Source organism: Pristis pectinata, chromosome 37 (assembly GCF_009764475.1).
Source record: "Pristis pectinata isolate sPriPec2 chromosome 37, sPriPec2.1.pri, whole genome shotgun sequence".
NCBI lineage: Eukaryota > Metazoa > Chordata > Chondrichthyes > Rhinopristiformes > Pristidae > Pristis > Pristis pectinata.
In genome coordinates this window covers 11,486,521-11,497,460 of record NC_067440.1, presented here as the reverse complement: position 1 = coordinate 11,497,460, position 10,940 = coordinate 11,486,521, and the positions used below count along the sequence as shown (strand labels likewise).

The 10,940-nt window shown below is 51.5% G+C and overlaps 1 protein-coding gene across 5 annotated transcripts; it reads right to left on the bottom strand.

Annotated features, from left to right (window-relative positions):
• Positions 1-1,368: 1,368 nt before the first annotated feature.
• trappc1 (trafficking protein particle complex subunit 1) lies at positions 1,369-10,825 on the bottom strand. 5 transcript variants are annotated; one of them, XM_052044788.1, is made up of 6 exons: positions 10,682-10,825; positions 8,835-8,969; positions 7,499-7,597; positions 4,650-4,720; positions 3,249-3,387; positions 1,369-1,798 (listed from the first exon to the last, which is right to left on the bottom strand). In XM_052044788.1, the coding sequence occupies exons 3-6, from the start codon at positions 7,595-7,597 to the stop codon at positions 1,670-1,672; spliced, it is 438 nt and encodes a 145-aa protein (XP_051900748.1). In that variant the 5' UTR covers positions 8,835-8,969; positions 10,682-10,825; the 3' UTR covers positions 1,369-1,669. The 5 variants fall into 5 exon arrangements, with proteins under 5 accessions (XP_051900748.1, XP_051900749.1, XP_051900751.1 ...); XM_052044789.1 differs by having other exon boundaries at positions 10,687-10,818; XM_052044791.1 differs by having other exon boundaries at positions 8,835-8,922; positions 10,687-10,722.
• Positions 10,826-10,940: the final 115 nt, after the last annotated feature.

Below are 10,940 nucleotides of genomic sequence, written 5' to 3'. Positions count from 1 at the left end.
TACACCACTATCAAGTCACCTTTCATCCTCCTCCTCTCCAAAGAGAAAAGCCCGAGCTCGCTCAACCTATCCTCATAAGACATGCTCTCCAATCCAGGCAACATCCTGGTAAATCTCCTCTGCACCCTCTCTAAAGCTTCCACATCCTTCCTATAATGAGGTGACCAGAAGTGAACACAATACTCCAAGTGTGGTCTGACCAGAGTTCTATAGAGCTGCAACACTACCTCGTGGCTCTTGAACTCAATCCCCCGACTAATGAGGGCCAACACTCCATACACCTTCTTAACAACCCTATTGTCCTGTATGGCAACCTTGAGGGATCTACGGATGTAGACCCTGAGATCCCTCTGTTCCTCCACACTAAGAGTCCTGCTATTAACCTTGTACTCTGCCTTCGAATTCGATCTCCCGAAGTGAATTGAAGCTGTATCGAAGGTGGAGCCATTGGATATAATCATGGCTGAAATGGACTATTGTACAATAGGGGAGCAAAGGGTGAAGGGAAATGGAGCGGAAGTCAAGATCAGATGGGCCCTTATCTTATTGAACTGTAGAGCTAGCTTGAGGGATGACTGACCCACTGCTGCTTCTTTTCTTATGTTCTCCAGTGGGCAGAGCCACTGCCTCACGGCTCCAGAGACCCAGGGTCAGTGGGTTTGTTGGCCTCTAGCGTGTGGGTGAGGGGTAGAATCTGGGCAGGGGGGGGGAATAACAGGAACGTGGGGAGAATAAATTGAGATTAGTGTAAGTGGGTGGTCAAGGTCAACATAGACGTGGTGGGCCGAAGGGCCTGTTTTCACTCTGTACAACTCTGGGGCAGTACAGGAACGGCAGCGCAAGCAGGACCCCTCCTCTTCATCCCCGCCGTGCCCGCATGACACGCACGCAAGGGGTACTGGGGCAGCTCAGCTGTCGATTGGCTGGCCTGGTTCTACCCCCTCTGCTGGTGATTGGCTGGCCCAGTTTTGGGAAGGGTCCGAGCTGGGCACAGAATTTTCCTTCACAGCCACAGCGCTTACAGTCAAACCTACTGGAAGGAGCAGGAGCTGCCAGGGAGAGAGAGCACAGAAACAGGCCCTTCGGCCCGACTGGTCCATGCCGACCAAGGTGCCCATTGAAGCTAGTGCCACTTGCCTGCGTTTGGCCCACGTCCCTCCAAACCTTTCCCAACCACGTACCTGTCCAAGTGTCGCTGAGAGACTTCATGGGATAGAGGGATGGGATCGAGGAGGAATACCTCTTCCGGTGCTTGTGAGTTGGGAATTCTCTCCCCTGGAGAGCTGTGGGTGCTCACTCATTGTGAAGACGTTGTGAATGAGTTATACCATTCACTCTCGACATCAACAAAGACACTTCCCCCTTAAATACCTTTGGCCAGTTTTATTTCATAACTTAAAGGTGGAAGGGAGGCGACAGAAGATGGCTCTTGAGTTCAGCAACCAAAGACAAGTGGAGTCCCACCGCCAAGCACAGGCTCCCTGGAGCACCGCGCAGAAACCCAGGGAGACAACAGAAAGAAACAGAATTCGAATGGGAAAGGGATGAAGGTCCGGCAGAGGTGCAGGTTCTCTGTCAGGACCTCCTGTCGAAGCACCAGAGTCTCTTGAGGTGGTTTTACTTCATGCTTCTAGGCTAATGAGGCTGAGAAATGGAGCATGGTCTGGGCTCAGCCAGCACGTGCGGAGAAGAAGGGCAGCCCACGGACAAAACTGTCCAGCTTGGTGCGGAACAGCTCGCTCTGGATCGGCTCGTTCAGATTGCACAGTGGGTTCTTCACCACCAGCTCCACGAAGATCTACAGGAGATGGGAAAAGTTCAATTAGAATTCACTCCTGGTTACCTGTTGTTCTATGTATATAAACCCCTCCATTGGATTCCAGCCTGTAACTCATTCCTGGGGATCTGCTGTTCTATATATAACCTCCACCCCCACTGACCCAAACCCCTGGATTTGATTCCAGGCTTCCAACTCATCCCTGGGTATCGATTATTATAAATATAAGCCCTGGCAAAGCCCTCCGTTAGAGTCAGACTTTAATACGGCCTGGAGTTCTGTTATTCTGTAATATAAACCCTCTGACTCCCTCGATTAGATTCCAGTCTGTAACTCACTGTTATTCTAAATATAAACGTCCTGGAACACCTTGATTAAATTCCAGCCTGTAACTCACTCCAAGTATCTGTCATGCTAAATATAACCCTTCTGGACCCTATTCATATTCCAGGCTGGAATCTCATTGAGTGGGTTGCAGGAGTGAAGTGCAGGGCAGAATCTAATGAAGGGGTTAGGAGAGGGGTTATATCTAGAACAAGGGATAACCTGGGGTGAGTTACAGGGTGGAACCTAATCCAGGGGCTTGGGGGCTTTATATATGGAATAACAGCAAACCGGGAGTTACAGGGATGTACAGTTCCGTAGATGAAACCTCTGGATTGGATTTTGACCCGTAATTCTCAACTAGAAACCTGTTTTTGCATATAAAAACCTCCCCACATTGCTCCGTTAGATTGCACCCTGTAACTCACTCCTGACAACTTTCTATTCCATATACAACACCGACCCCACACCCTGGTCCCCTCGACGGAGGAAGAAAATCTTGCATTTCAGTTGGAATGCTTTAGAGTTAAAGAAATGTACTTGAAGTGCATTCACAGCTGTAATGCGGGAAACCCCGCAGCGGGTTTATACACAGCAAGATCCCACAGACCTGCAGATCGTCCATTTTTGGCTGAGAACGTCTCTGATTGAGAGTCAGATATCAGGCCCAGGACACTGAAGAGGATGCTCCCATTCTTCCTCAAGTAATGTCTAAGGGATCTTTGAAGACTGCCGATGCTGGAATCTGGAGCAACCCACAAAAGGCACTGGAGGAACTCAGCGGGTCAGGCAGCATCTGAAGGGTCTTGACCCGAAACGTTGACTGTCCATTTCCCTCCATAGATGCCACCTGATCCACTGAGTTCCTCCAGTGCTTTGTTCGGGTTTGCTCTGGGATCTTTACCCTCCAGCTGAAAGGTGGCACCCTTTGACTGTGCAGCACTCCCTCAGTAGGAATGTCACCCTCGACGATGTGCTCAACATCCAGGAGTGGGACTTCAACACACAACCTTTTGTAAGCAGCGGGCCTGAGACAGAGTCTGATGCCAAGGGCAACACCGGAGACTGCAGTGCATTAACCACGTTACGGGTATCAGAGGCTGGGAGGGCCAAGCACATAGATAGCAAGGAATCTGAAAGGACTTACGGTGCTGTAGATCTGGCTGAGAACGTCCCTGATGTTGCCCACGCCCAGGTCAGTGTTCATGACAATTTTAAGTCCCGTTGCCGTCTCATAGTAATGCAGCTTGTACTTGCTCGTTTGAAATGACAGGAAACCATCTCTTCTGATCAGTAACGTTAAAGATCACTTGCCTTTCTAAAGCCGCCTTACAATCCCTCAAAGCACTTTACAACCCTGTAGGCAGAGTCAAAAGTCACTGCACAGCAGGTTCCCAAACCTCTGTGTTGTGTAGACTGGATTATTTTTATTTAAATTAGTTTTGGTTGAGGATTGTTATATATAGGCGGTATCCAGGAGCAACAAGCAAGAAGCTGGAGGAACTTGGCGGGTCAGGCAGCATCTATGGAGGGAAATGGATAGTTGACGTTTCGGGTCGAGACCCTTCATCTGGGCTGAAAGATAGAGGGGAGTGGAAGGGGTGGAGCAAGAGCTGGCAGGTGAGAGGTGGATCAAGGTGAGGAGGGGCGAGTTATTGGTTGGAACATAATAGAGGGATTTGGGGAGTCATAGAGAGAGCTAGCATGTAAACAGGCCCTTTGGCCCATTGAATCAGTGCTGACTGTCAACCACCCATTTACGCCGATCCCATTTTATTCTCCCCACGTTCCCAGTAATTTCCCCCCCAGATTCTACCCACACACTAGGGGCAATTTACAGTGGCCAATTAACACACTGTCCTGAAGGTCTTTGGAACGCCAGAGGAAACCAGAGCACCCAGAGGAAACCTGCGCGAACATGGGGAGAATGTACAAACTCCACACACAGACTGTGCCCCGAGGATAGGGTCAAACCCGGGTCTGTGGCACAGTGAGACAGCGGCTCTACCCGCTGTGCTACAGACCCTTTAGAGAGAGGGCTGCAAGTTAATAACTAAATGACAATGCAGCACTCCCTCGGCACCGACAGCCTCAGTCTGGACTTTACATGCTCAAGTCTCCGGAGAGACCAAGTCATCTTGAGTCAGAGGCCTATATCACAGGAGCAGGACACAGGAACCTGCAGGGACCCAGAGGCACCTGCCTCACTGTGAATTCCTCCCTACTATGTCAGCATCATGTCCCTACATTGCTAACAAAGAGCAACATCTGTGCGGTAGGACAGTGCAGAGGGAGATTCACCCCGTGTCTGACCCCAAGAGTGTGTGATTGGACAGTGTGGAGGGAGCTTCACTCTGTGTCTGACCCTGGGAGTGAGTGAGGGGACAGTGTGGAGGGAGCTTCACCCTTTATTCGACTTTATACCTGGCCGGCCTCTGACAAGGCACAGAGATCCCTTCAATGTGGATGATTTGTCGCGCCCAACTATCCCAATATTTGACGAGCAGGCACCCTTAGCCTGGATTGGCAGGAGATCAGCAAAGGATACAAATCAACAGGAGACATCTTGTTGACAAAGGATCGGATGGAGAACAGCATTCCGTACATCAGCTGGTATTCCTGGAAGGCATAAACACAGCCTGTTGTTCAAGGAATTACATGGAAAGTACAGGGTTGGGGCTTGTTTAGGAAAAGAGACATTTGGAATCAGATTTATTATCACTGACATACGACATATCTTCAACGCCCAGCTGTTGATGCTGGTTGGCCTGGAGCTCAGTCCTTTCAGGTTGTGCCCAGCACAAACTAAACTGCCTCTGGTGACAGACAAATCTGACCTGCTGGCAAAAAGCAGCAGGCCGGGGGATCTGCAGCCAACCTTCGCACCATTTAGTGGCAGTAGGAACCATCTTGGAGAAGAGGCGGCCTGGTTACCCACTGCCTTCCCCAAGTCTCGAATCACCCCTCACCAATACCCTGGCAGCTCAGCAATCACAGGCACACCGGTTACCTAGACACCACAGCTTTAAAAGAATAAGAGGCTGTATAATTCATCTCACAGCCTTTCCACCCTCCGGAAATCTCGAGCTAGGAGTTTGGTGGAATATTTAACGCCACAGACACTCTGTTGGAGTATCTGTGGGAGGAAAGGAACTGTTGATGTTTCGGGTCGAAACCTTGCATGCGTCTCCCTGGAATATTTATCACCTGGCTGGATGAGTTCCCTGGGATTTGGAATGAATTCCTTCCACTCTGATTATGCAGCTTGTCACAGATTTTCTGTTCTTTTGGAGCTGCAGTGTGGAGCGGCAGTAATGCACGTGGCTTGCTGCTGCTTTGGCAATGTCTGATTCATGACGACGCAGGTGCTGTGGTGGTCCACAAACTCCTCCACGGATGGGGCAGGAGGTTCCTGATGGGTTTGGGAGGTGCCTGCTCAGTGCACAGACACGAGGCCCTCAACATCAACCCGATGCTGCTTTGAGCGCACAGTCCAGGGATTCCTGAGAGTCAGTGGGAAGGGTGCGTTCTTTCACGAAGGCTGTCATTACTTCGAGTTGTTTCCTCTGTTCACCTTGTCATATGGCATGGAAACAGGCCCTTTGGCCCAAATCATACATGCCAACCAAGTTGCCTTCCTGAGCTAGTTCCGTCTGCCTGCTTTTGGCCCACATTTCTCTAAACCTATCTATGATCTGTCCAAATGTTTTTTGTCAATTGTAAATGTACCCGCCTCTACCACTTCCTCTGGCAGCTTGTTCCATGCACCCACCATCCTCTACGTGACAAATGTGCCCCTCAGGTCCCCTTTAAATCTTTCCCCTCTCCCCTTAAATCTCTGCCCTATGCTGGGAAAAAGACTGACCGTTCACTTTATCTGTGCCCCTCATGATTTTATACACTTCTAAGGTCACCTCTCAGCCTCCTACGCTCCAGGGAAAACAGCCCCAAGCTATCTAGTCTCCCCTTATAACTCAAGCCCTCCAGTCCCGGTAACATCCTCATGAATCTTTCCTGCACCCTTTCCAGCTTAATGATGTCCTTGCTATAGCTGGGCGACCGGAACTGCACACAATACTCCAAGCGCGGTCTCACCAACATCTTATACAGCTGATGTGCACAGTGCCCTGTACAATGAAAGCAAGTGTGCCATATGCCTTCTTCTCCACCCTGCCTACCTGTGTCACCACTTTCAGGGAGCGATGCCCTTGTACTCCTCAGTCTCTGTTCTACAACACTCCCCAGAGCCCTGTCATTTACTGGGCAAGTCCTGCCCTGGTTTAACTTCACACAATCCATCACTTCATACTTGTCAGTTGATCTGGATCCTGCTGTAATCTCGAGCAAACTTCCTCACCGTCCGCTGCACCACTGATTTTTGTGTCATCCGCAAACTTATTAATCATGCCACCACTCCCAAATCGTTAATATAGCTGACAAACAACCGTGGATCCAGCACCGATCCCTGCAGCACACCACTTGGTCATCTCTTTTCACAACGGAGAGTTGGGTCTGTGAGCAATGGATCCAACTGAGTGCAGTTAGGGCCTCAGTGCTGGGGACGTTGGCCTTGGAGAGAGACTGAAGTCGGTGAGCTTATCATTCCAGTGGATTTGGATGAGAACAGCTGGAATAAGAAACTCAAAACTATTTGGGGCAGGAGTTAGACTGGTAGACTTGGAGGCTAAATGTGCTCCCCTCCAGCCAGAGTCTCACTGCAACGTGTACCAGTTACAGGGTGCAAAGTGGCAGACTACCAATGGTGCCAGGTTAGCATTCCCCTGCCTGTGACCTCCATTACTACATACACATGGACAAAAGAACACCCTCTCTTCAGCTATTGCTGGGTCAAAGTTCTAACACGATCCCTGTCAGAATTGCAACAGGACCGGGTGAAGGCCACAACCTCTTCCTTTGGGAAATTTGGGATGTGCAAGAACTGGGACCCAGGGAATGGCACCCATGAGGAGAGATGGGTGAGCGTCAGAGGCATCATAGCCAGGAGTTGACATGGTGGTGCAACTTGTAAAGCTGCTGCCTCACAGCTCCAGAGACCCGGCTTCCATCCCGACCTCCGGCGTTGTCTGCGTGGAGCTTGCACATTTTCCCTGTGACCGTGTGGCTTTCCGTCGGGTGCTCCGGTTTCCTCCCATATTCCAAAGATGCACTGCTTGGGGGGGGTTAATTGGCTGCTGTAAATTGCCCCTAGAGTGGGTTGTGGAATCTGGAGGGAATGTGGGGAGAAGATGTTACAGGGAAAATTAGTGAGGGGGATGGGATTGCTCTGTAAGCTGCTAAGACACAGAAGGAGCCCTTTGAGTCCATAAGGATATACAAGAGAGTCAGGGTCTTTGTAAGGGATGAAGTTAAACCAACGGGCACATTAATGCTACTCACTTGTTCTCTTGAGATGCCCGCATGTTTTTTCCGATTCCACTCACTGTAGTGCAGGCAGACTCCGTTCCGATCAAAGATGTATAGATTGTGAACCGTCATCTGGTGGGAGACAAAGCACAGAGAGCGTGAGCGAGAGAGAAAGTTGGTTTAATATGATAAAACAGAGATCTGAGGTGCCTTTCAGGCCTCTAAGGAAATTGAGGAGAGCCAGACTGTCTCAGAACATTCTGGTGAACTTCTACCGGTGTGCAGTGGAGAGCATCCTGACATACAGCATTACTGCTTGGTATGCCAGCTGCACTAGGAAGGAGCAGAAGGCTCTGCAGAGGGTCATCAAGACGGCCCAAAACATCATTGGGCCTCAGTTACCAGCAATGGAGGACATCTATCAGGCTCGATGTCGGAGCAGGGTTTTAAACATCATTCAAGAACCAGCTCACCACCTTTTTAAACTACTCCCCTCTGGTAGGCGATACAGGACAATACATGAACACACTACAAGACTGAACACAGCTTTTTTCCCCAAAGCTGTTAAGTTGTTGAACGTGGACTGACATCTCCTATACATAGATACATACACATACTATGTCTTCCCCCCTTTCCTGGCTGGACTCATCATTGATATTGATATGTTGCTGATTATCATTATTATGGTTCATTTGCACAATGCCTTCTTATTTTTTTTAATACTTTATATTTGTGTAAGTATGTTTGTTTTATTTTGTAGTTATAACTGCTCTTATCAATTTACTGTTTTGGTTTTTATTAGGCAAAGGAGTGCCATCGTAATCTCGTTGTGTTGTTGTTGCAACAGTACAATGACAAATAAAGAAATAAATAAAATGAAATAAAAATACTTTTCGATGCACGGACGCTGACGGAGGAAATGCAGCAGTCAGTTTGCACCCAGTAAGCTCCTCTAAACAGCAATGTGATAATGAGCAGATACTCTCCTTGAGCAATGTTGGTTTTGGGATAAATACTGACCAGGACATAGATAAATAAATACATACTGACACTGCTCCTAATAAATGCAAACCCACCCAAGAAGGGGACACAGGATCTGTTTAATATCTCATCTGAAAAGTGGCACTTCTGACAGTGCAGCACTCCCCTCACATCTTTTCCAAGCCAGCAACTGTCAGCTGAACCTTCAACAGGTGAATGGGTTTTCGTCCATCAATGGTCAGTGAATATAAGTGCCAAGTACACAGAGAGCTGTCTCACAGAGTTTCAAATCAAGACTTTTTGCAGTGCCTGTTCTAACTGTCATGATAGGTGGTAACCTCCCACAATATCCCCTTCACAACAATCAAAAGACAAGCTCAGGACTTACTTTTCACAACGCTCCTGTGTGTCACTTTCCAATTCTGGGACAAGCCCACCTGTTCCAACTCTCCTTTCCCTGTTCCAACCTTCACACCCTAAGAAGGAACCATGGCAAGTTTCAATGGAATTCCAGTTAAAACACCTGCAAGGCAATGAATGGATTAATTATAATGGGTTAATGGAAGTCAGAGATGGTTTCTGATCGGAATGCTTGAAATGAGATAACGGGGTTGAAGAAGGCAGCTAACCCACACCTTCTCAAGGGCAACAAATGACAATCTAGCTGGCAATATCCACATCCCAGAACACCAATGAATAAAAACCCTACAGTGTCCTCCACCCCCTCAGACCTCTGCCCTCCTCCAGTTCCAGACTTTTGATCACACACCGAATTCCACCACTGGGTGCCTATGCCTTCAGCTGCCTGGGCCCCAATTCCCTCCCTAAAGATCTCTGCTCTTCTCTCCTCCTCTGCGACTCCCTCTCTGACCAAGCTTACGGTCAAACGCACCCATACATCCCGAATGGTGATGTAGTGTCAATGTTTTATGGGAGGGACACTACCAGCCCTGGCAACGTGCCAATTTCTCATCACTATATATTCAACGTAAAACATCAGGAAGGGGAAATGATGGAAGAGTCTGACAGTGTTCTGGGATTGTCACTACTCTCCGTCACCTCATCCATCTCCTCCCTGCCTCCTGCACCCCCTTATCCCCTTCCCTTCTACCCCTTCCACCCCCCACTCCAACCCTTCCCCCTCTACCCCTTCTCCACACGCTTCCACCCCTCTGCATTCTGTTTTTCCTTTGTCACTAACTCGACGTACTTATGTATGGAATGATCTGCCTGGAGATGGCACGCAAAGATTTCCACTGTACCTCAGTATATGCGGCAATAATAAATCAATTACCAGCTTCCCCCTGCTTTGCCTCCCCTCCACACCCTCCTCCTGCCCTGCCTTCCCTCCCACCTCCACCCCGCCACCCCTCTGCATCCCCTTCCAACTCACCCCTGCCTCCCCTCCAACCCCCTCCCTTCCTCTCTCTCACCACCCCTCCCCTCCAAAGCCCACCTCACTCCCCCACGTTACCCCTCCCCCAGGAACCGCCCCCGGTCACATCACAGCGGTGGGATCTTGCTGTGCGGGAGTAGCAGCTCCGATGACGACGAGGAGCTGTTGAAAACGTCCTGGGGGTGGGGCGGCGGAACCCCCCCGGGCCCCGGCCCACCGCTGCCTCCTCCTCTCCCACACCCCTCCCCCTCCACTCTCCCTCCTCCCACTCCCGCCATCCCCCTCCCCCTCTCTCTCCATCCCCCCTCCCACTCCCTCACCCCCTCCCTCCTCCTCCCCCCACTTCCTCACTCCCTCCCCTCCTCCCTCCTCCTCCCACTCCCTCACCCCTCCCCTCCCTCCCACTCCCTCACCCCCTCCCCTCCTCCTCCCCCCCACTCCCTCCTCCTCCCCCATCCCTCACCTCCCTCCGCCTCCCCTCCTCCTCACCCCTCACCCCCTCCCTCCCCCCCTCCTCCCCTCCCCTCCCCTCCCCCCCTCCTCCCCCCCTCCCCTCCCCCCCTCCCCCTCCCCCACCCCTCCCACATCCCCCCCCCTCCCCCTCCCCTCCCCTCCCCCCCTCCCTCCCCTCCCCCTCCCACATCCCCCCCCTCACCCCCTCCCCACCCCCTCCCCTCCTCCTTCCCTCCCTCCTCCTCCTCCCCCCCCCTCCCCCCACCCCCTCCCACTCCCTCACCCCCTCCCCCCGTCCCCTCCCACTCCCTCCCCTATCCCCTCTCCCCCTCCCCTATCCCCTCTCCTTCCCTCTCCCTCCCTCACCCCCTCCCTCCCTCACTCACCCCACCGTCGCTCCGGATTCCGGCGCCGCGCTGGACAGCCTGTGACGGGGGCCTTCCTGTCCTCTCGTCGTGCGGCGCCCGTTGACCCTCCCCCCGGTGGATCTCCGGGGGGGGGGGTGTGTGTGAGTGAGTGAGTGGGGGGGGAGGGAGGGAGTGAATGAGTGAGTGAGTGGGTGGGGAGACACCGTGGGGAGCGGCTCAGGCAGTGCGGCGGGCACCCGCGGGTTGACGGTTGGGGTCCTGCGCGGTGCGCGGGCAT